We start from the raw sequence: 23,491 nt of genomic DNA on the forward strand, positions 1-23,491 counted from the left end.
TACAGCACAGAAGGAGGCCGTTCAGCCCATCATGTCCATGCCAGCCCGAGGACACCCAGGTGCCCTTTCTAATCCCAGCTTCCTGCACCCGGCCCATAGCCCTGCAGCTTACAGCACTTTAGGTGTAGATCCAGGTACTTTTAAAATAGTTTAAAGTTTCTGCCTCTATCACCAACTTGGGCAGCGAATTCCAGACACCCACTACCGTCTGCGTAAAAAAGTTCTTCCTCATGTTCCCCCTACACCTTCTGCCACTTATCTTGAATCTATGTCCCCTGGTTCTAGGATTCTTCATCAAGGGAAACAACTTTATCCTGTCCACTCTAACTATTCCCCTCATAATTTTGTAAACCTCAATCAAGTCACCTCTCAGCCTTCTTTGTTCTAAGGAAAATAACCCCAACCTATCCAATCTCTCCTCGTAGCTACACATTTCTAACCCTAGGCAACATTCTTGTAAACCTCTTCTGCACTCTCTCCAGAGCTATTATGTCCTTCCTGTAATGTGGTGACCAGAACTGCATACAATACTCCAGTTGTGGCCTCACCAGTGTTTTATACAATTCCAACATTATATCCTTACTTTTATATTCTATACCTCTGCCAATGAAGGAGAGCATTCCGTATGCCTTCTTTACAACCTTGTCTACTTGAACTGCTGCCTTCAGGGACCTGTGTACTTGTACGCCAAGATCTCTCACTTCATCTACCCCTCTTAGTATATTCCCATTTATTTTGTAATCCCTGTAACTGTTTGACCTCCCTAAATGTATGACCTCATACTTCTCTATGTTAAAATCTATCTGCCACTTTACTGCTCACTTCACCAACCCATCGATATCGTTTTGGAGATTATGGCTATCCTCTACAATATCCACTACTCAGCCAATCTTTGAGTCATCTGCAAATTTCCCGATTGTGCCCCCCACGTTCATGTCCAAATTGTTAATATATAACACAAACAGCAAGGGTCCCAACACCGAGCCCTGTGGAACACCACTTGAGACAACTTTCAATTCACAAGGGCATCCATCAACCATTACCATTTGTTTCCTGTTACAAAGCCAACCTTTTATCCAGTTTGCCACTGGATCCTATGGGCTTTTACTTTCCTGACCAATCTGCCATGTGGGACCTTGTCAAAAGTCTTGTTAAAATCCATGTACACAACATCCACTGCACTACCTTCATCAACCCATCCACCAATCACAGAGGCTGAGCGTCAACTCGCAGACACTTCCTCCTACCTACCCCTAGACCATGACCCCACCACTGAACATCAAGCCATTGTTTCCAGAACTGTTACTGACCTCATCTCCTCTGGAGATCTTCCTTTCACAGCTTCCAACCTCATAGTCTCCCAACCTCAGACGGCCCGCTTCTACCTCCTACCCAAAATCCACAAACAGGACTGTCCCGGCAGACCGATCGTGTCAGCCTGTTCCTGCACCACGGAACTCATTTCTTGCTATCTTGACTCCATTCTCTCTCCCATTGTCCACTCCCTTCCCACCTACATCCGTGATTCCTCTGACACCCTACATCATATCAACAATTTCCAGTTCACTGGCCCCAACTGCCTCCTCTTCACCACGGACGTCCAATCCCTCTACACCTCCATCCCCCACCGGGATGGTCTGATTGCTCTCCATTTCTTCCTTGAACAGAGGCCCGAACAATCCCCATCCACCACTACTCTCCTCCGTCTGGCTGAACTTGTTTTCACACAGAACAATTTCTCCTTAAACTCCTCTCACTTCCTCCAAATAAAACGTGTGGCTATGGGTACCTGCAAGGGCCCCAGTTATGCCTGTCTCTTTATGGGGTATGTGGAACATTCCTTGTTCCAGTCCTACTCCGGCCCCCTCCCACAACTCTTTCTCCGGTACATCAATGATTGCTTCGGTGCTGCTTCATGCTCTCATCTGGACCTGGAAAAATTTATTAATTTTGCTTCCAATTTCCACCCCATCATCATTTTCACATGGTCCATCTCTGACACTTCCCTTCCCTTCCTTGACCTCTCTGTCTCAATCTCTGGTGATAGACTGTCCACCAATATTCATTACAAGCCTACCGACTCCCACAGCTACCGCAACTACAGCTCCTCACACCCCGCTTCCTGTAAGGACTCCATCCCATTCTCTCAGTTTCTTCACCTCCGTCGCATCTGTTCTGATGATGCCACTTTCAAAAACAGTTCCTCTGACATGTCTTCCTTCTTCCTTAACTGAGGTTTTCCACCCACGGTGGTTGACAGGGCCCTCAACCATGTCAGGTCCATCTCCCGCGCACCTGCCCTCACACCTTCCTCTCCCTTCCAGAACCATGATAGGGTCCCCCTTGTCCTCACTTATCACCCCACCAGCCTCCGCATTCAAAGGATCATCCTCTGCCATTTCCGCCAACTCCAGCATGATGCCACCACCAAACACATCTTCCCTTCACCCCCCCTGGCGGCATTCCACAGGGATCGTTCCCTCTGGGACTCACTGGTCCACTCCTCCATCACCCCCTACACCTCAACCCCCTCCCACGGCACCTTCCCATGCAACCGCAGAAGGTGCAACATCTGCCCCTTTACTTCCCCTCTCCTCACTGTCCAAGGGCCCAAACACTCCTTTCAAGTGAAGCAGCATTTCACTTGCACTTCCCTCAATTTAGTCTACTGCATTCGCTGCTCCCAATGCAGTTTCCTCTACATTGGAGAGACCAAACGCAGACTAGGTGACCGCTTTGCGGAACACCTTCGGTCTGTCCGCAAGCATGACCCAGACCTCCCTGTCGCTTGCCATTTCAACACTCCACCCTGCTCTCATGCCCACATGTCCGTCCTTGGCCTGCTGCATTGTTCCAGTGAAGCTCAACACAAACTGGAGGAACAGCAACTCATCTTCCGACTAGGCACTTTACAGCCTTCCGGACTGAATATTGAGTTCAACAATTTTAGATCATGAACTCTCTCTTCCATCCCCACCCCCTTTCCGATCCCCCTTGTTCCAATAAATTATATAGATTTTTCTTTTCCCACCTATTTCCATTATTTTTAAATGTATTTCCATCCATTGTTTTATCTTTGCCTTTTAGCCTATTTCAATCCCTTCCCCCCACCCCCACTAGTGCTATCTGTACCTTTATTATCACATTCCTTAGATAACATCACTAGCTTCAACACCTCTTTCTCCTTTTGTCTATGACATCTGGCCCTCTATCCAGCTCTATCTGTCCAGCCCCCTCCCCCCCCCACCTTAAACCAGTTTATATTTCACCTCTTTTCTATTTTTCCTTAGTTCTGTTGAAGAGTCATACGGACTCGAAACGTTAACTATGTTCCTCTCCGCAGATGCTGTCAGACCTGCTGAGTTTTTCCAGGTATTTTTGTTTTTGTTTTAGATTTCCAGCATCCGCAGTTTTTTGCTTTCATCAACCCTTCTTGTCACTTCCTCAAAGAATTCAATCACATTTGTGAGGCAAGACCTTTCTTTAACAAATCCATGCTGACCACCTCTGACTAGTCCATGCCTTTCCACATGACAGTTAACCCTATCTCTCAGGATTGATTCTACTAATTTGCTCACCACCGATGTAAGACTAACTGGTCTATAATTGTTTGGCATTTCCTTTCATCCCTTTTTAAACAATGGAACTATGTTTGCATTTCTCCAGTTCTCCAGTCCTCCGGTACCTCCCCTGTATCTAGTGAAGATTGGAAAATCATCCTCAGAGCACATGTAGGTGGTTATATGCACAGACTCATGTATATCCACACGTGGCAGTGTGTGTCCAGTTGTGGTTAAGAAAGCATTTAAACATACTGGCTAGTTTCTAAAGTCAGTAGCAAAATAATCTGATTAGATTTTGTTCGACATAGTAATGTGCATAGTAATTTCTTGCATACGTGGATTTTTGACTCCCTCAATAGACCAGTTGATTAATCCAGTAAGCAGCTGAACCATCCAGATTTGAATGGTCCTGTGTTTGATTTTCCACCTGTGCTGAGTTAGATGTCTCAGTGAGGATAGTGGTCTGAGCATTCTGAGCTAAGAGGAGTAGGATTTGGTGAAGATTCCCACTGTTGATCACTATCCAGTGTTTCTTGTTTAAAGCAGATATGAGTGGGCATTGAGTGAGACCTGGATCAGGCTTGCTGTGATTTCTTCAGAAGTTTAAAAGCCGGCCAGAACTCACCATTTAAGCTTACTTTTGAAGAATTGCTACTCGAGTGAGGTACTAAACAGTCAGTGGAATGATTCCCAGGTTTTCAGGAACTGGGATGGGTGGAGAGAAAATGAAAAGAATCAGGTAGTTGGGAATGAGTCAAAAACTGCAGAATATGTTACAAAACAGCAGGTCCACGAACTGCGGAAAGGGATAGTTCACAGTTAAAGGACAGACACTCAAAAATCCTTTGAAATGCTGACGCTGATGGATCTGCTGTGCCTTTGTAGCATTTTCTGCTTTTATGCCCAGTTCCAGCACTTGCAGTCTTTCCTACTGATGTCTGCTGAGACCGAGTTGTCTAAAGATTAAAATTTATCAGGTGAACGACAGCAAATTGGCAAGCCTGAGTGATGTATCATCTAGAGGGGGAACTATTCAGGATTTTCATTACTATTTTGGCTTTATCTAGCTTTTTATTGGCCTGAATCTTCTGAGGAGTGGCAATCACCATTGTATTGCCACTCTGCTCTAATTTTAATCCACCACACCAGAGCACAACATTTCTGGCCGAGACTCCTGGTCCTGGCTTCTCCAGAAATGCAGAGCGTACAATTCCTCAAAGACCTTCTTCATAGCTTTGGAGCATTGGGGAAGACTAGCTTCCTTATCCTGTAAGTAGAAGAGTTTGAATGTCCCACAGCTTCTTTGAAAAGCTACGGAGAGAAGGTATGTGGTTAAGAGGGTAGGGTGGCAGGTGGGTGAGGTGATAGGGTGGTAGTTGGGTGGATGGCAGCTGGGTAGGGCAGCAGGTGGATAGGGTGGCACGTGGGTGAGTAGGTAGGTGGGCAGGGGGATAGTCAGGTTGGGAGAGGTTGTCAAGTCAGGGGCTAGTCAGGTTGGGTTGGGGGGGCGTCAGGTGGTGGGGGCTGGTCACGTTGGATCGGGGTGGGGTGGGAAGTCAGGTGGTGGAAGCTAAAAAGGTCGGGTTGGGGTGGGAGTCAGGCAGTGGTGGCTATTTGGGTTGGGGGTTTGGGTTGTCAGGCCAGGGGCTAGTCAGGTCCAGTGTTGTGGGGGGAGTCATATGGTGGGGGAGTCAGATTGTGGAGGCTAGTCAGGTCGGGGGCTAGTCAGGTTAGGTCAGAGGTTGGCTTGGGGGTTGGGGGGTGCGGGGGGAGTGTGGGGTCAATTTATGGTTAGCCAGGTGTTAGAATTTTTTTTTCTGTCTAACATTTCCTGGATAACTATCTAGGTAAAGGAGTTGGAACCTTCCAAAGTCTCTAACTCTAACTCAGAGTTGGAGACTTTTTTGGAGTGTCCCGGGGAGCAGGGGACTTGCCCATCAAACTTCCTGGGCAAATTCCCACGGAGTCTTTGTGTTGGGACTTTTGAGTGGTCCCATAGAGCATCTTCTGGGTTTGGTCTCTGACTATCCAGAGATCGGAAGATTTGGACCATTGCATACTGAAAAGGACACCAGCTAGCAATAGCAAATGATCTTGTGAACATTACAGGAGGAGAAATTTATTTGTGTAGAACACTTCCAGCGACACCACACAGACAACATCAATTCACCAAGGGAAGCCACTGCAAGCTGCTATCTTTGTAGCTCATGCAACGTTTGTCATTGATAATTATGGACAGCTTGTTTTAAATAACTTTAATTCTTCTTGTTCTCAAGATCTACTGGACTCTGTTTCTCTCTCCACAGATGCTGCCAGGCCTGTTGAGTTTTCCACCACTTTGTTTTTATTTCAGATATCCGCAGTATTCTGCTTTTATTTAATTCTTCTGCACTCAATATCCAGCTTATTGTGCAGACTGCAGTGTACACGTATTTAAAGTCAACACTACACTCCGGAAAGCTGCAATACTATTACAAACAGCAAAACAATTGTTACATGCCACCAAAGCCAGAAAGGTACATTTTGGCCTACAGAAATAGTTTGCAAGGTTATTGATCAAGTCAGAAACTACTTGACAAAAAAATAACGATTCTGGTACCTAATCTGGAAAGTAGTTGTCTTTTGATCAGATGTGCCCAAATATTAAATTTAGTCTGTGGTTTAGTCATTACATCTTATTCATTATATCTGTATAATTCAAAACACAAAATACAACCTGATGGCAATTACACCTAATGATTAAACCAGCAATTTGAAGTTTTTGACACTCCAGCTTGTTCCGCTTAGCCTCATCATCTCCAAATTGCCCAGGATAGGTATGCTTTTATGCAAGGATTTATTCAACATTAATTTTAAAATTGAATTAATTGAAAGTCAGGGTTTACGAAATATTAAACTTCTATCTATAGTTAAATTGTAAGAAATAGATAAATTGCAACCATACTGGTTAAAACGTAATCATGATTTAAATATGGATTTGTAGAAATGTAATCTTTTAACTAATGCAGTGTTTATGATTTGAGTCACTTAAACAAAGACATAACCAAAAATGGTTGGATTTGGGTCAGTTAGGATGATACATTAAAAATATTAAAAATCTCAAACCTGGACCTAACCTGCTTCTAACTGATACAGAACAGATGCAGGGGCAGAATTTTTTGCCTGTTGGTTGGGCGGTGCGGGAACAGGCGTGGGCGGGCATGGACCCAATTGCCACCCGCGATCGGGTCTGCACCGTCATTTTATGTGGGCGGGCCAATTAAGGCATGAATCGCGGCTCCCGGGGACAGCGGGAGTGGGCAGGCAGCGGCAAGACTGTAATGACTGCCGGGTCCAATGGTGACCTGGTGGCCTGTTTTAGAAAGTTGCTGCAGCCTTTCAAAGGCAGAGAAGAATGGCCAGTGGAAGGGCACCCCAGAGTGCTGCTGGTGAGCAAGCCAGGCAGGAGGGTAGGGCAGGGGGGCACAGTGCCCCTCGTTTTTCTGATCATTGCCTTGCTGCCCTCGAGGAGATGGCAGCACGGCGGGAGGTCCTCGCACTGCAGGATGGGAGGAGGATGCCCGCCCACATGACCAAACGTGCCTGGGAGGAGGTGGCGGAGGTGGTGAGCTCCCGCGACGTGGTGCGGCGCACCTGAATCCAGTGTTACAAGCGCTTCAACAAACTGTTGCGCTCAGGAAGGGTGGATACCATGTTGGCATTGGTCACTTGACCCAGCAGGTAGGCTTTCCCCCCTGGCGCCACCCCCCAAGTCTGAGTGTAGTGACTGCATTGAATTATTGACGGCATATGTCCTTTGCTGGGTGGGCCAGCAGGTATTGCCCATGCCGAGGTCACCTGAGAGGGTGGCGAAGAGATGGGTTCTGCACTCGCAGCATGTGGTACACTGAGACTCACATTACTGTTTAGGGGGCAATCTGAAGGACCTGCACCTAGGTGCAGTGCTGGAACTCCAGGGCATGTCAAAATCAGGGTGATGACATACTGGGAGGGGAACTTCAAGGTGGTGTGGCACCAATTGATCTGCTGTCCTCTGTGTTCCACATGCTTGCGCCTCCTTGCTATGGAAGGTTAGACCATGTGGTGCCTAATGTGACGTAGGCAGCATTCGGCCAAGGGGGTGGCTAGCATCTTTGTGTGAGTGTTCAGCAGCAGCAGGTTGAGTAGGCACTGGAGCCCTGCAATGTCCCACTCTGGTTGGGGTGGGCTGTCCATGAAGAGAGTCCAGATACAAGTAGCACTAATCAATGCTGTTCTCTCCTTTACAGGAGAAGAATGCACATCATGCCGCTGGGCAGGTGAGGACTGGTGGCGGGCCGGCCCAGTTGACGATTTTCAGCCGCTCCGAGCAGGAGGCCCTAGATTTGGAGGGGCGTCATGTGCCCGGGTCCACCGATGTCAGTGAGGCTGGGGTGCCACGGGCAGGAATGTATGTCCAGCAGTGAGGTCACCATTGTTCTCCCAACAGCCATGGCAGTACTGAATGTTCAGTGATTGAAGTTTGCAACATGGATTGACCATTGCTTATGGAAGGATGAGCGCATAATGATCCGGGGGACAGGGATGCACACTGACATTGTCTCCACGTTACCTGATCCAATGACCCTGTTCTTCCTTTCAGCATCAGCAGAGCAGGGCCGGGAGGAAGAGCAGCAGAGGCCCCCTCTCACACCTGAGGGCCCTGAAGTCACGGACTCACCAGCGTCACACCATTTCTGTCAGGCAGGCACCAGCGCAGATACTAGCACCTCAGTGGGAATTAGAACATCGGCTAGTGTCCTGAGGCACAGGACTTCACAGTCCCTGGAGGAGCTGGCAGAGACAGAGCCTGCCCATGGCGCCAGCAGGAGGATTGCAGGGGTCCAAGCACATGCCCAGTCGGTGCCTGATGATGTGCCTCTGGAGTCGTCCGCAATGCAGCAAATGCAGGAAATGCGGCAGGGTGTGCAGGAGCATCTGGTGGAGATACATGAGGATATGCTAGGCTTGGTGTCCGTGGTGGAGGAGTCTACGCGGACTATCGCCGAAGCAATGAGCCTCATGGCCGAGCGCCATGCGTCCCCCATGGAGAGAGTGGCGACTCTCGTGGACAGGCTCCTCCAGGAAACCAATCAGGGCTTCCTGGGGATGCGCTCAGACCAGCAAGCCCTCACATCGGCATTGACCTCAGATGGTCATTGCCAATGTGGGAGATCGTCTGGGCATCAAGTTTCCCAGCTCGGTGCCCATCCATCCATGGTGAGTTCCGAAGCGGCCTGTCGTCTCTGTGGGCTCCTCTCAGGGTGCTCCGGATGAGAGCGGCAGCTCCTCCACCCCTCTGCCAGAGACTGTTGCATCTGGTGAGGCTGCGACAACTGGGGAGATGCCAGCTGTGGAACTGGCAGCTCCCTTCCAGGCAGGGCCAGCACAGGCTCCACGGGCCAGAGGACAACCGCCAAGTTCATCGAGGCCAACAGGATAGTGGAATGAGCAGGCTGTCTCAGATGCCACTCCCAGTGAAGGGTCAGCACCAAGACGTAGCACCCGAAAATGTAAACATAAAGCACCTTAGGCACATTACGAGTTTATCACTGGTGCTTTTGTGTTGGCCCGCAATGAGGTCTTTATGAGTTGGTGTGATTTTTAACATCTTTGTCATTTTGTTTTCTTAAGTTCCTTTGGTTGTAATGTTAAATTCAGACATGTCATCATGGCTGAGTATGCCTCTTTTCTTCTGCAGGTGGATGGTTTCTAAAAATGTTATGAGTGATTTGTGGGACATTCAGCTTTATTAACAAGGCCCTTAGTTAATGTTTCTTTCCAGGTAGATTTTGCACTTAGGTATCGAGTATGGAGTCTGCAGCCCAGGCTTGTCCATATGTGGTGTGCTAGCTGAAGGTTCATTGGATTAAAGTAGCCTCCGAGGTGTCCCTGCCTCCCTGGAGCATGCCCGGGTCATTGTCTACCCCCTCAGCATTTCCCTGTGCACGCTCATCCTCAGACTCACTGTTGGACTCATCATGTGCAGCCATAGCCATTGTGTCTACATCTTCATCGTCCACAGCGTCCCCCCTTTCCAGTGCAAGATTGTGGAGAGTGCAGCATGCAACCACTATCAGCGACACATGAATTGGGGGGTACTGGGGTGCCCTAAGCAGTCCAGGCATCGGAAGCGCATCTTGAGAAGACCAATGGCTCTCTCCACCACAGCCCTTGTGGAGGTGTGGTTCCTATTGTACCGCTGCTCAGCTTCTAATCTTGGATGGCAGAGAGGCGTCATGAGCCACCTTCTGAGGGGGTAGCCCTTGTCACCCAGCAGCCATCCATCCAGCCGGGCCAGGGCACTGAAGAGTCCCGGCACCTGGGAGTGTCTGAGGATATAGGTGTCGTGGGAGCTGCCTGGGTACCTTGCACAGACTTGTAGAATCAGCATCCTGTGATCACACACTATCTGCACATTCATGGAGTGGAAGTCCTTCCTGTTGATGAAGCCACCGGGCTCACCTGCTGGCGCCTTGATGGCCACATGTGTGCAGTCTATAGTACCCTGGACGCGGGGGAAGCCAGCAATTGCCATGAAGCCTCTGCTTGCTGTGACTGGCTGGCTTGGTCCCAACAGATAAAGGTCAATGCGCGACTGAACAGAGCATCTGTAACATGCTTGTCACAAGTGAGGACAGCTGATTGGGAGACACTGCAAAGATCACCCACCGACCCCTGGAAGGAGCCAGAGGCATTGAAGTTGAGGGCAGCGACCTTTAGAGCCTCTGGCATGGGGTGTCCACCCACACAGTTCGCAGAGATCTCAGGCCCAATCATCTGACCGATATAGTTGACTGTCTCCCTTGAGTGATGGAGCCTCCTTCGGCACTGCACCTCAGGCAGATTGAGGTAGTTGCTTCGCCACCTGTATACCCTGGCAGCAGGATTGCGATGTCTTCTGAGGCCCCTTCCGCCTTGACTACCTCTTGGCCCTGCACCCCTTGTGCCTGCACCCGTCCTCCCAAAGGTGGCTCTCCTGGAGGCTGAATGTGCACTCCTGGCCTCCTCCCCCTTCTAGCCCTCCCTTCCTCCTCAGAGGAGGTGTCTATCGTGGAGAGTTCAGCTCCAATTCCCAGGCTAAGGGAAGGCTTCCTGAAACCTGCAGGCCCAAAAAAGATTCCTTACTGCAGAGTACTGACCTGAAGGTTGTGCGTCCAGACCAAGCAGCTGGTGTGCGTTTTGAAGTATTGCAGATCACACAGGCAAGTATCAGTAACTTTGAAAAATCAATATGTGACACAGCACACTCGCGATCCCTCTAACCCCTCTTATCCGGCCCGTGGGTGAGGTTTATACAAATGTATCCTATCCGCCTGCCCCTTCCACCCGTGCACCGACCTGAAGATTTTACGGGCACTGAAAAATCGCCGTTGATTGGTGCCTCAAGGGCCTTAAGTGGCCCGTTAATGCAGGCGTGCATCGGAGATCAATACGCGCCCACCCAACAAAATATCATGATGGTGCACGGTGACGTCGGGACGCTCACCTGACGTCATTGCGCATCATTTACGTGCGGGCGTGCGGGGCCCACCCCCGCATGCCAATGGCAAAATTCTGGCCCAGATTTCAAGGAGGGCAGCTCATTTAAATATTTTAATGAGGCTGCATGCCTCAGGTTTTTTTTATGCATCATTATGGAAATTGTACCATTTTGTTGATGTTTCTTCATCAGGAAAATAGAAAGGTTGTTGGACTGGCTTTTTCAAATTTTGACCATTTAAGTAAATATACAAGTTGAAACAAGTTGTTTTAAATGCAATTAAAAAGTGTATGGTGTCTGCCACGAAGTGTAAGTTGAACAAAACTTTAAAATAATGGACTTCATAATAATTTGCAGCAGCCTAAAGTTTCTAGTAAATTTTGATCAACTCTTTAAATTTGTTACATAATCCTATTTAAAATTTGATCAGATTCATCAGAAGGCTGTGGAGATTGACAAGGCACACAAACAGCAGTCATGTGTGGAACTTCGCTTTCTCTGCTTGCTGATTGAAGAGCTGAGTCCCACAGCTAACTGAAATGAGAGAAATTACTGACCACTCTATTTCATGTTTCCCTGTTCTTCCTGGACATACCAAGGAAACTGATCAAACTCTTGCTTTAAATATCACAATTTAATGAATTACATTGTTTATTAATGTATAGCATGAGTTTTTGATGGTTGCTGTGTTTATTGATATTTGTTGTTTTGAATTGTGAATTAATGAAATATTGAGTAACATTTATTTCTTTTCAAATTCAGCTGAAATGTGTTGAGTGACAGTGGAAGTGAGGTCAGATTAGTCTACAGATCTGGGCTGCAAAATTTGGCTCCATAGCACCACTGGTTTCAGTGCCACGGGAGCTAAGTAATGAAAAAATTGGCTAGGGGTTCCCTCCTGACAATTCCTGGCTTGCTTCATGCCAATTGCCATGCTATGGGGAGTGATAGTGTGGATGTCCTATCTGCACACCAGAAGCATGCAGAACAGGAAGATCATGACGTCAGTCAGCGTCTAATTCTGATTGGGCACCCGATCTGCCATTTTGGACCTCATCATTCCAATTAATACCTTCTCTCAAAAATGGACAGCTGAACCTTTGTTTAGTTGCACAAGCGATTCCCCATCAACACTATTTAAAAGTATCACCATTCAGTGTTCAGATGAGAAGCTCTTGACCATCTATTTGCTGCTGCAGAGTTATTGGAAGTACTTTGTTGTCGGAGGATTTGATAGATGTTTTGTTAGTTAGCAGGGAGTAGTGCCTTTGGAAAGAGTTGAAAGGTGTCTTGAGCACACCAGTTGCTTCTAATCTAGGGGCAATAGTTGCAGTTCACCTTGAGCTGCAATTTTGGGCTACAGCATTACAGGGTGATGGAGCAGAGACAGCAGAAAGGTTAAGCTGCTTGTAGAGGGATGAGGGCTCTCAGTAGGAGGCCTTACCAATCCTAGGGTCTCCAAAGAACACTTCTCCTACCTCCACCTCAGCCAGGAGTAGTCTCTGCAGTGGCAGCGCTTCACCAAGGAGGTGGTTACAGAACTGTACCATCTTCTGAAATTGGACCTGCAGCTACGGTGGGAATGGTGTAGGGAGCCATTGACTGCACACATGACCTATGGACACCGCATTTCAATGGGGAGATGTACTAAAACCACATGGCTTACCACTCGCTGAATGTGTAGTTAGTGTGTGACCATGCCGAGACCATCAAGTTTGTGGATGCCCACTAATCTGGCAGGAGCCATGATGCACCAGTCAGCTGCTCCAGCTGTCTTTGACCACCATGACGAACCAGAGGGTGGCTGCTTGGTGAGAAGGGCTATTCACTTTATATTTGGCTAATGATTCCCCTCTGCCACCTGACCTCATGTCAATACAGCGCTCCTACAATGAGAACCATTAGCCTTTGGCAATGGCAATTAACCATTCAACTAGGAGTGGAATAGACCATTAGCATCCTAAACATTGGTTCCTTTGCCTTTATTGCTCAGGGGGTCCCCTTCAGTACCCAATGGAACAAGCTTCCCAATTTGTGGAGGCCTGGTGTGTCCTCCAAAACTTGTTCATCATGAGGACACAGCCTTTGCCACTAGAGCTTTATTGACCACCTCAGGAGGAGGAGGAGGAAGGGAGGAGACAGCCAACATATCAGAGTTCTGAATGTGCTGTTCAGTAAGGTTTCATCAGACTCCATTTCCCTCAAATAAACCCTCAGATTCCCAATGCTCAATATTACCCCACCTTACCACCCCTCTGTTATGGACCATCACAGCATCCTCTAGGGCACAATCCTGAAATAAAATACAGCACAAAGCAACCATGCCATACTAAATTCATCCAACAACATTTTCAATAATCCATATAAATATTAAGCCTTGTGCTTTTCCTTAATGCCTATCTTGCGGGTGCCTTTGCATGTCCTAGTGCTCTTACACAGTGCAATCCCAGTGGTTGCAGCATGGTAGGTAGAAAGCTGCTGCTATTCACTGGGGAAGTCTGTGAATGGCCTTGTAGGGCATCTTTGACCGGCTCTGGGCTTTGAGGGCCCAAGTTCATACTGCACCATCTCGGCATAGGTGGCAGCAGTCTGAACTGGCTGGCTCCCAGGCAAAAGCTGGACATTGGCAGAGCAGCAGTGGTGAGAAGATGAATGCTGTCATCCTGAAAGTTCATGCTCCGCTAAACCAGTGCAACTCCCTCGGGGGAGTGCCTTGGCAATCCTAGTAATCTGCTGGAGCACTGACTGCTGGACAGCTGTGAGAGACTGAAACACCTTTGAGCACTGATATCTGTAGCCAAGATGTCATCAAGCTGGGCTTGCTTGGCAACAAGCAGAGGTCTCATGGTTCAGTCTTAGAATCCACTGCATTGTGTGCTTTCAGCCTGTGCTAAAATGGAAGCTGAGGTATTAGCCAGATTCTGCAGCAAAGCTGAGCCCACAAGTGATCTCATGGAGCTGGCCACCACTTCCTCGTTGGAAAGGATGGGTTCTAGCTCAATATGAGGGTCTATGCAAAGAATTTTTTATTCATCCTTGGGATGCAGAGATCACTACATCACTACACTTATTACCTATCCCTATTTGTTCTTGAGAAGGTGGTGAGCTGCCTTCTTGAACTGCTGCAGTCTGTGTGGTGTAGGTACACTGACAGTGCTGTTGGGCAGGGAGTTCATGGATCTTTATCCAACGACAGTGAAGGAACAGTGAGAGAGCTTCAACTCAGGATGGTGTGTAGTTTGGAGGGGAACTTGCAGGTGGTGGTGTTCCCATACATCTGCTACTCTTGTCCTTCTAGGTGGTAGAGATTGCAGTCTTGGAAAGTGCTGTTGAAGGAGCCTTGGTGAGTTGGAGCCAGACTTTTCCATGTTCCTTGATGATGATAGTAAGTTCTCTGGCAAGTCTATCACGTACCAAGGATTTCTGTGCAGGTTCATCAGCATTTTCCTTTACACCACACATTGATGTCCTCATCTGAATCTTCTGCAGCAAAACTCATCTGCGACCGTGTCCTCCAGGGAGCCAACACACATGTTATCCTCTCCTCCTGATCTGGCTGATGCCCAATTTTGTCCAGTGACTCTTCATCTACAGATCTCAGTTCTATACTCCCCTCTAAATTAGAAACAGTACCATTATCTGAGTTGGTGACTGTGAGTATTAGATCAAGTGACAATTTTGTTTCATCAGAGGTGCAATCTTCCTCTAGACCTTCATTGTCAGGTTCCACTGGCTGGCCTGGCAGCAGATCCTGCGTAGCTGAAAACATAAATGCACAAGAGGAGAGTTGGAATGAGGGAAGAGGTGTGGGGAAGAAAGCAAGAGGTATATGGTTATACCATCTGCACTTGTACGTCATACCAGATTGCAGGATGAGGGTGAAGAATTTCAGAAAATGGATAAGGCAGGAACATACCATCATCCTGGGTGGCACCAGCGATGCCCATTGTCACAACTTCTGTAACAGCTGCGCTAATAATGCCAAGTACCATCTCCTCCCAGGAGAGGAGGAGCTGCAGCCATGCCTGTCCCCCACCGGTTTGCTGCTGCTCCCTCCTATTATGTGACTTCTCAGCCTGCAAGAGAGTGGGAAGAATGACACTGAGTGTATTGTAATGTGTTTGGGTAATATGCTGAATAGCTGGCAGTATGTGGGAGATGCAAGATGTGGGTATGAGACTTGCAACAGTCATAGGTGTGAGGGCGAGGTGGAACATATGAATGTTAGGCATGAATCCCGACTGCTAGAGATTGTTGATGAGTGAGTGATAGGGATGTGGCACTTTGAGCAGTGAATGAGACTGGAGGTGTGATTAGGAGAATGTGGCATTTGAAGATGCATTCACTGAACTTGACCACTCAGGTGAGACACCTGACAGTAACTTCTGTGGCTTTCTGCTCCCAATGCCTTTGTGGTGTTTGTCCAGAGGGCCTCCTGGCCCCTTGCCAAAAGATCACTTCTCTCTTCTTATCCACTTCCTTCACATAGGCCTCCAACACGGCATCAGAGAGCCTATGAACCCTCTCTCTGACCTATTGCTCCATTACTCTGCTTTCTTTCTGCTCCTAACGTGTCATTAACAGCCAGTTGAATGAGTCGCTAGAGCACAAATACACCTGCCTTTCAAAGGTGCAGGCTAGCTTTAATTGTTGCTAGCCATGCTCAAAGTTAAGCACCTTGTTGAGCGTGCAGCCAGTCAGCAGCACGTTCAGCTGTGGCTCAGTTCATAGCACCCTCACCTTTGAATCAGAGGGTTGTGGGTTCATGTCCCACTCCCGGAAACCAAGAACTGTGATTGTACTCGAACGAGTTGCAATCTGTGACTGTTGATAACTCGAAAGAGTTTCAGCAGTGGCCTGCTGACATGAAAGTCAGCAGACAACACAAAGTATGTGAGCTGCCTGCATCACTTCCATCAGCCATAAGGTTACCATGCATTGCGATCCCTGCACCTGGTAACCAGGCTGATTAAATTTTACCTGGACTTTCCGGATTTACACCCAACAGACTGGTCCTGCAGAATTAAACTATATTCCATTCTATACATAGGCCATACAAGTTTACATCCATAAATACAACTGTTCACATTAAAAAACTTTATAGTAACTGGGCAGTAATGTTCCTGAAGATAATATAAATGTGGATTCTGAAGAAACTGAGCAGTTCAAAAGGCACTGTATAAATACTAATTGTCATCGTTGACAAACTATATGAAATGTGACTTCATTTACCGTGGGACTGGCAACAGAGTCATTCGTTTTTGCAGTCTTACCTTCCAGCATGCTGACATGCATCGCGTCATTGGCTTTCTTGGGTACATTAAGCATCACTTCAAGACCATCTTTTAATTCCCCTTTGCCTTCCTCACAACATGTCAAAAGTTCCTAATGATAGAAACATTAAACATCCTATATATCAAATTAAAAACAGTTCGGTATTTAATTTCTAAAGGCCTTTCTACAAAATGTTTTCTACCTGCCCTTCATCCTTTTAATCATTCAAATAGAGCCATTACTGAGAATTCAATAAACTATCCAGAATTAGTGAAGTTGCATGTGTTGCTAGTGGAGGAATAGAAGGATTTAGTACTCATGGTTGAGGAATCTTCTCTCATTTCCGGCTTATGAACTGTAGTTGCCCCTACTCCCTAGTCACATTTTTACCAGATTACATTGTCCAACTTTGAACATGTGTGTTTTTCTTGCAAACCTGAAGCTGTGACTGATACTCAGGCTATGACCTCCATCCTGGCCCCAACCCACTAACACACAGTACTGTACACAAACTGCTTAAAACAGTGATAATTCTGTTTTATGGTGGTATAGTTGAAGTTTTAGAACAATTTAGAAGACTATCAGTCTGGTACTGGGTGAAGTCGGAAAATGCAGTATGTTGTGAAAAAAATTGGAGCCCAAGAACTATGACTCTTGGAAGCTGGAATAGGTTATGGAAGGCTTGATAGAAAAGTACAATTCCACTATGAGGTCTGGACAAAGGGGTGAGAACTTGCTACTCTATATTGCTGTCAGTGTTGTCATTTTTATGATTCTATGATGTAAGGCAGCTCTTTGCTTCATTCTGATGGATGTGCATTGAGGAAATATTGGGAGCTTTTCATACCTTCAGTAGGAGCTGGTACTTAGTGATTCTCTGAACAGGTTTAATTAGATAGGACGAAATTGAATTGGCCAAACCATGCCTCTGTTGAATTTCCTGCAAAAGAATTCATAAAATACAGAATGATGACTTAAATTCAAATTGCTTAAATAAATGTATCAATTTTATGCCACTACCAATTAGTGTATGAAGTAATGTTTTTACTCAAGACAAAAAAAAGATAAGACAGTAAGTAAAGAGTGGGGTAATATATTAGCACAGATAGAAGATACACTAACTAACAGAAAACAGAGAGTCAGGATAAATGGATCATTTTCAGGTTGACAAACTGTAATTAGTGGGGTGCCACAAGGATCAGTACTGGGGCTTCAACTATTTACAGTCTATATTAATGACTTGGAGGGATCGAGTGTATCTAGCCAAATTTGCTGTCGATAAAAGATTGTAAGGAAAGCAAGTTGTAAGGAGGACACAGAGTCTGCAAAGGAATATAGATAGATAAGTGAGTGGACAAAAATCTGACAGATGGAGAATAATGTGGGAAAATGTGAGGTTGTCCACTTTGGTAGGAAGAACAGAAAAACAAAATATTATTTAAATGCAGAGAGACTACAGAATGCTGTGTGGTACGGAAGGTACTGGATATCCTCATACATGAATCACAATAAGTTATCATGCAGGTACAGCAAGTAATTAGGAAGGCAAATGGAATGTTGGCCTTTATTGCAAGGAGGATGGAGAATAAAAATGGGGAAGTCTTGCTACAGCTTTACAGGGTGTTAGTGAGATCACATCTGGAGTACTGCATACAGTTTTGGTCTCCTTGTTTAAGGAGGGAGACAGTTCAGAGAAGGTTCACTGCGTTGATTCCTGGAATGAAGAGATGATCTTATTGAAATTCTGAGGGGGTTTAATAGGGTAGGTGCTGAGAGGATGTTTCCTCTTAGGGAATCCAGAACTAGGGGCATAATATCATAATAAGGGGTCTTCATTAAGAGGGACATGAGAAGAAATTTAGTCTCTCAGAGGGTTGTGAATCTTTCAAGTTCTCTACCCCAGAGAGCAATGGTGGATGAGTCATTGAATATATTCAAGACTGAGAGGGAAATATCCTTGAACTATATAGAGGAATCAATGGTTATGGGGAACAGGCAAAAAAGAAGAGTTGGGACAGGATCATATCCACCATCATCTTATTGAATGACGGAACAGGCTTGAGAAACTCTATGGTCTACTCCTGCTCTTATTTCTTATGACATTGCAGCTTAAGGATCAACACTGCATTACTAATGGAATGAAATATATTTCTTCTTCCCTGCTTTTTCAGTTTTAAGCTTCCAGAATATTTTTTGATTTTGCGTAATTAATCTTAAAGGTATTACATTAGACTAAAATCTGGATTTTAATGGATAGGAAATAGTGGAACATGAACCCTTGATTTGTCAACTGGCCATCAGCTGTGGGGAAACTCCCACTGTGATAAATGGTGGGCGATTGAAGTAGCTAGTGTATTACATTCTTCTCATGGCAACATGTTACCATTGTGCTGGCTGCCAACTCTCTCCCTTGGTGAAGTAAAAGAAGTGGTTAGGTTCAAAATGGAGTTGTAAATACATGGAGGTAACAATAATATTGCAGTAAGACATGTGCCAAAAACTTAAAAATGGCAGAATTTGACATTGCTGACACAGCAATTCAACATTTATAAGGATTCTCACACTTAACAAAGACCCCGGTCATGAAATTTTGTGGTTTTGCATTGCGATTTGTCCTGTCTATAGTTAAAATGACCATGATTGTTATCCCTCAAGTTCAGACAGCAGTTCAGTGCTGCTGTTGCATAGGAACAGGAGTTGGCCATTCAGCCCTTCAAGCCTTTCCGGGCATTTAATTAGGCCACAAGCATCAAACATGTGGCCTGTGTTTGAGTTTAATCTGGCTCATGTGCTGAAGGTTGCCTTGTGTCCAAGAATGGGACACAAAATGAGCAGAAGTGCTCCTCCTGGCCTTGCAAGCCTTGTTTAGGGCTCTACTCCACTGTTCCTACACTTATCCGAGTATGGGCACACAGCCAAGGGCCATCTGTTTTCCACAAGCCAGTAGTGGCTACCTGTTCAATTCTTGCCCAAATTGGGCGGGAAATTGGCTGGTGGCTCCTTAAAGAAGCCTGGCGGTAGAATGGCTGTAGCCTCATTCTGTCACAAGCAGGGAGGACATTTATTCACCAGCGAAGTTTGCTTAACAAATACAAAGCACCTTATGTAGGTTGCAGAAAAGCAAAACAGCTTAAATTGTAGTTACTTACCAACAGTTGGAGATTTCAATACACATTTTGATCATACTTTAAGATTAAACAAGCACCGAGTCTTGTTTCTGAACACATATTAGTACCAGATAGAAACAATTGAAAAAAATAAACAACTTTGAGATCAGAGTGTATTACAAAGTATAAAATCAGCAAAAACCATTCAGCACATCAAGTCTACTCCTTCAAACGCACTACTAACAATTTATACTGTCACTGACTCCAGGCAACACTCTTTGGTTTCCTAAGGGAGACAAATAAGCTCAGGTAAGACTTCCACAAAGAGAGTACTCTGTGAGCAGCCTCTATGTGAAGAACTTTGTTTTCAGGAATGCTTTTAGATTTTAATATTTTTCACAAACAGGAAAGAAAGTAAAGCCAGAAATCACAGAAATTGCTAAATACAAGAATTGACAATATTTTACAAAATGTAAATACAACAGCTTAAACTGCTAATTAATTTGAATTTGAATGGGAACTGAAACTTGGTTTTGATAGATATTAGTAATGAAGAATGACACCACCTAGTGAACAAAGAGACCTGTATTTTGAACATCCCCAGAAATTAACATGCCTGCATCTCAAAGACTTAAATGACTTTTGACAAAAAAATCCTTCAATGCCTCCTAAGGTAGTAATGGTAATTGAAACAAAAATTGTCACTTATTTCTCTATTTTGATTTGAAATTCTGCATCATATACTAACTCTAATTACATGATTACCTGTTGTGTAAACCAAAATAAGTGTTAGTATGGGGAGCAAAAGTAGAGTCTACTTACATCAAAAAAGGCTCCTGCGTGCTCTAAGATTAACTGGCTAGAGTCAGGTTTATTTTTGCAGTACGTGACGTACATTTGGAATTTGTCTGCCTGTGCAGAAATAAACCAAACAACATATTAGATACTGTAAAAGAGAACAATGGACCATTAAGGTGTGCATCATATTGAGAAGCAGTCAAAACAACGAACTGAACATCTACTTAATTTGCAGTAAGATGCAACTTCTGAGGAGAGCACTCAAAACTGCATTAATAATATGGGGCTGGATTTTTATCCTCAAGGGGGCTAGTGGGATTCTGGAAAATTCCCAGCTCAGCCTATCCACCTCAGGAGAAAGTGCCCACAAGAACGGGATTTTCATTGCGGGGGGCTGTGGGGTTAGGGGAGGATTGTGGGGTGCAGTCGGGCCAGCCAACTTAGGAAAAAGTTTGGAGACAGCCACAGGGACTGCTGGGTGTGCAGGTGGGCTGTTTAAAAGGCCCGCCTCAATGCTGTGCGACTTCATCCCAGTTATAAAAACAGAAAGGCCCTCCAGCCCTAAACCCCCTCACCCCCAACACATTCACCACACCCCATGCATGCCACCTCATGCCCCAGACCCTATGGTTCCTCATGCACCCCATGCCAACCTTTGCCCCCCAAACAACTCCCATGGCCCCTCATACCACCCTATGCCTAGCTATTGCACTTCCATGCCCATTCACCCACTATATACTGTATAGAAGCAATGAACACCATAGTGACAGTAGGATGTATTTTAAAAAGATTTTTAAATTGTTATAACTTTCTACTTTCTTTAAAAAAAATTCCTTTTTACTACAGCTCTATAAAAGTGTTAATCATCCAGACCCTTTAAAGTATCAATAGCAGAAACTCCAAGCACTTGAAACCTCTTTATCTTGTGCAAATAAACATTGTGAATTGACAACATAGATCAGACAGCTAGAGCTATCAATCAAGCAATGTTTTCCCTCAGGCTCAAGTGTTTCAACAGCCTAATGGATTTCTGGGCTCTCATCGATGAATAGGGCGAGAAATCCATTAGTCTGTTGAAACCTGAACCAGCCCGCACCTTTGAAAGGCACTCTCGAAAATTGGAAACACCTGGAATGGGGTCAGGAATCTCAGAATTGGGATCCAACCGATATTTTTAAAGAGTTCCCAAGTCAACCTGACTCAGCAAAATCCAGCCCATGATCTCAGTTTCTCTTTGTACCTATAGTTTCTGCACTCACAATTGTGTGTTAAGAGCTATTTACATTAAAAAAATACTTAATGTCTATCTATTTTGAATTAAACAAGACACAAAATCATTATTCTGTTTGGAGTATGTCATTGGTAATAAACATTAACTTGTTCAAATTACTGGTGCTTCTCCTACAAACATATGGATGTTGCAGCCACCATGTAGCAAGTATCTCTGAACAGACAACTAGCTCATGAACATTTGACAGATATTTTGCAACAGCAGCATGTCATTTCACCAATCTCAATAAACACAAACCAAGTGCTTGTTTATTAATCTGTGAAATCTGAAGAAATACACAGCCTAATCTATTGGTAACTCCTGGAGGCATCTAAAATCTTTTACGTGATGAATGGTTGTAAAAGCCATAAATACTAACATGGAAGAAAATTTTAACATAATCATATAAATAAATTAGCTGAATATCGCCACAGTGGAAATATGCCTCTTATCACCAAATCACACCTTGGCCTGACCCCCAACTCCTCTGGCACTATCTTCTCCTTTGAGCATCTTGCTTTGCTCCACCTCTCTCACTTCTCATTTAAAATCCTCATTCTTTACTGCCACCTAAATACAATAAGCATTTTTTAACTAAGACAGCTTCACTGCTTTCCTCCCCAGCCTCTGCGCCAAAAGGCTTCTCACCCTTGGTGATTTCAACTTCCATCTCAATTCATAATGCTCTCTCTCCTCTAATTCACTGCCCTCTTATCCTCTCTTATTCTCTTTCTTTATGGAAACTTCTCACCCCCTAAAGTAAATACCACCTCCTTGACCTTGCCACCTTGCTCGTGTTCTTGCTTGTCTCATCGTATCAATCACAGATAAGGCCATCTCTGATTACTTCCTTGTATAGTATCCACTCATATACTCCTTCCATGGCCTGCCCCAACCCCACCCCCTTCTGTGTTTACCCTGGAAAGGACTACACCCCAATTCATTTACAATCACATTTTCAAAATCCTAATTGTTTGCCTTTTGGCACTCCCTTTGCTACGATAGTATTGCTTTGCTCAACCATTGTCTTACCTCCACCTTTGATGCCCTAGTCCCCAATAAAACCAGCACTCTTTCTCACACTGATAGCTCCCCCTGGTATAGCTCTCATTTCTGCTCCCTTAAGTTCAAGGGATGCAGGCTTAAAAGGATATGGTGGATAACTGGTTTAGTCATCCACGAACAGATCTGGCTGGACTGCATTAAGCGCTATTGGGTCCTGCTCTTGTTGCTAAAATTGCTCAATATCCAGGATCATCCAAGAATTCAAACATAATCCCCAGCTTCTTTTCTCTACTTTAAACCATCTACTTAAACCCCTCTCCCCAGTTCCTACTACTCTCACCTCCAACAATGTGCAAGGAGCTCATGTCACTACGAGCGAGATCATCTGATCAACTGCCTCTGTTACATCCTTCCCTTCTACCAGCCCACTGGGCCAAACTTTCTCTAAAGCTCCAAACCCAGAGCCCTGAACTCCCATCTCTCTCTAGTTTCTCTCCTATTCCCTCATGCCATCTCTGAGCTCATCTTGTACATGAGCCTCACCTCCTGTTTATTCGACTCTAATCCTCTAAATTTCTGTTCACTCAACTTCCCTTCCTGATTTCCAGGTTAGTCAATGTCATTAACAGTTCTGCCTCTTCAGGTACTGTCTCTGTCTTGTTTAAATCTGCTGTCATCATCTCCTTCCCAAAAATAAATCCTTGACCTCACTGTTCTTGCAAACTACCTTCCCATCTCCAACTTCCCTTTCCTCTCCAAAGTCCCTGGATATGTAAGGAAGATAGGAAATAGGAAGAGGCATAGGCAATTCGGCCCCTTGAGCTGTCTCTGCCATTCAGCTGGGTCATGGTCGATCTTCTACCGCAATGCCATTTTCCCACATTATCCCCATATCCCTTGATATCTTTAATATCTATAAATCTATCAATCTCTGACTTGAATATACTCCATGACTGTGCTTCCACAGCCCTCT

General features: G+C 45.4%; 1 protein-coding gene across 1 annotated transcript in view; it reads right to left on the reverse strand.

The window, feature by feature from the left end:
* kalrna (kalirin RhoGEF kinase a) overlaps nucleotides 1-23,491 on the reverse strand; it is a 1,015,085-nt gene that overhangs the window by 310,826 nt on the left and 680,768 nt on the right. Inside the window, exons 27-29 of the mRNA XM_078552171.1 lie at nucleotides 20,268-20,357; nucleotides 17,186-17,278; nucleotides 16,338-16,449 (exon numbers count right to left, since the gene is read on the reverse strand). Coding sequence (XP_078408297.1) covers nucleotides 16,338-16,449; nucleotides 17,186-17,278; nucleotides 20,268-20,357 — 295 coding nt within the window. The remainder of the gene's footprint in view (nucleotides 1-16,337; nucleotides 16,450-17,185; nucleotides 17,279-20,267; nucleotides 20,358-23,491) is intronic.

The sequence above is a fragment of the Cetorhinus maximus genome, chromosome 11, assembly GCF_964194155.1.
Source record: "Cetorhinus maximus chromosome 11, sCetMax3.hap1.1, whole genome shotgun sequence".
Taxonomy (NCBI): Eukaryota; Metazoa; Chordata; class Chondrichthyes; order Lamniformes; family Cetorhinidae; genus Cetorhinus; species Cetorhinus maximus.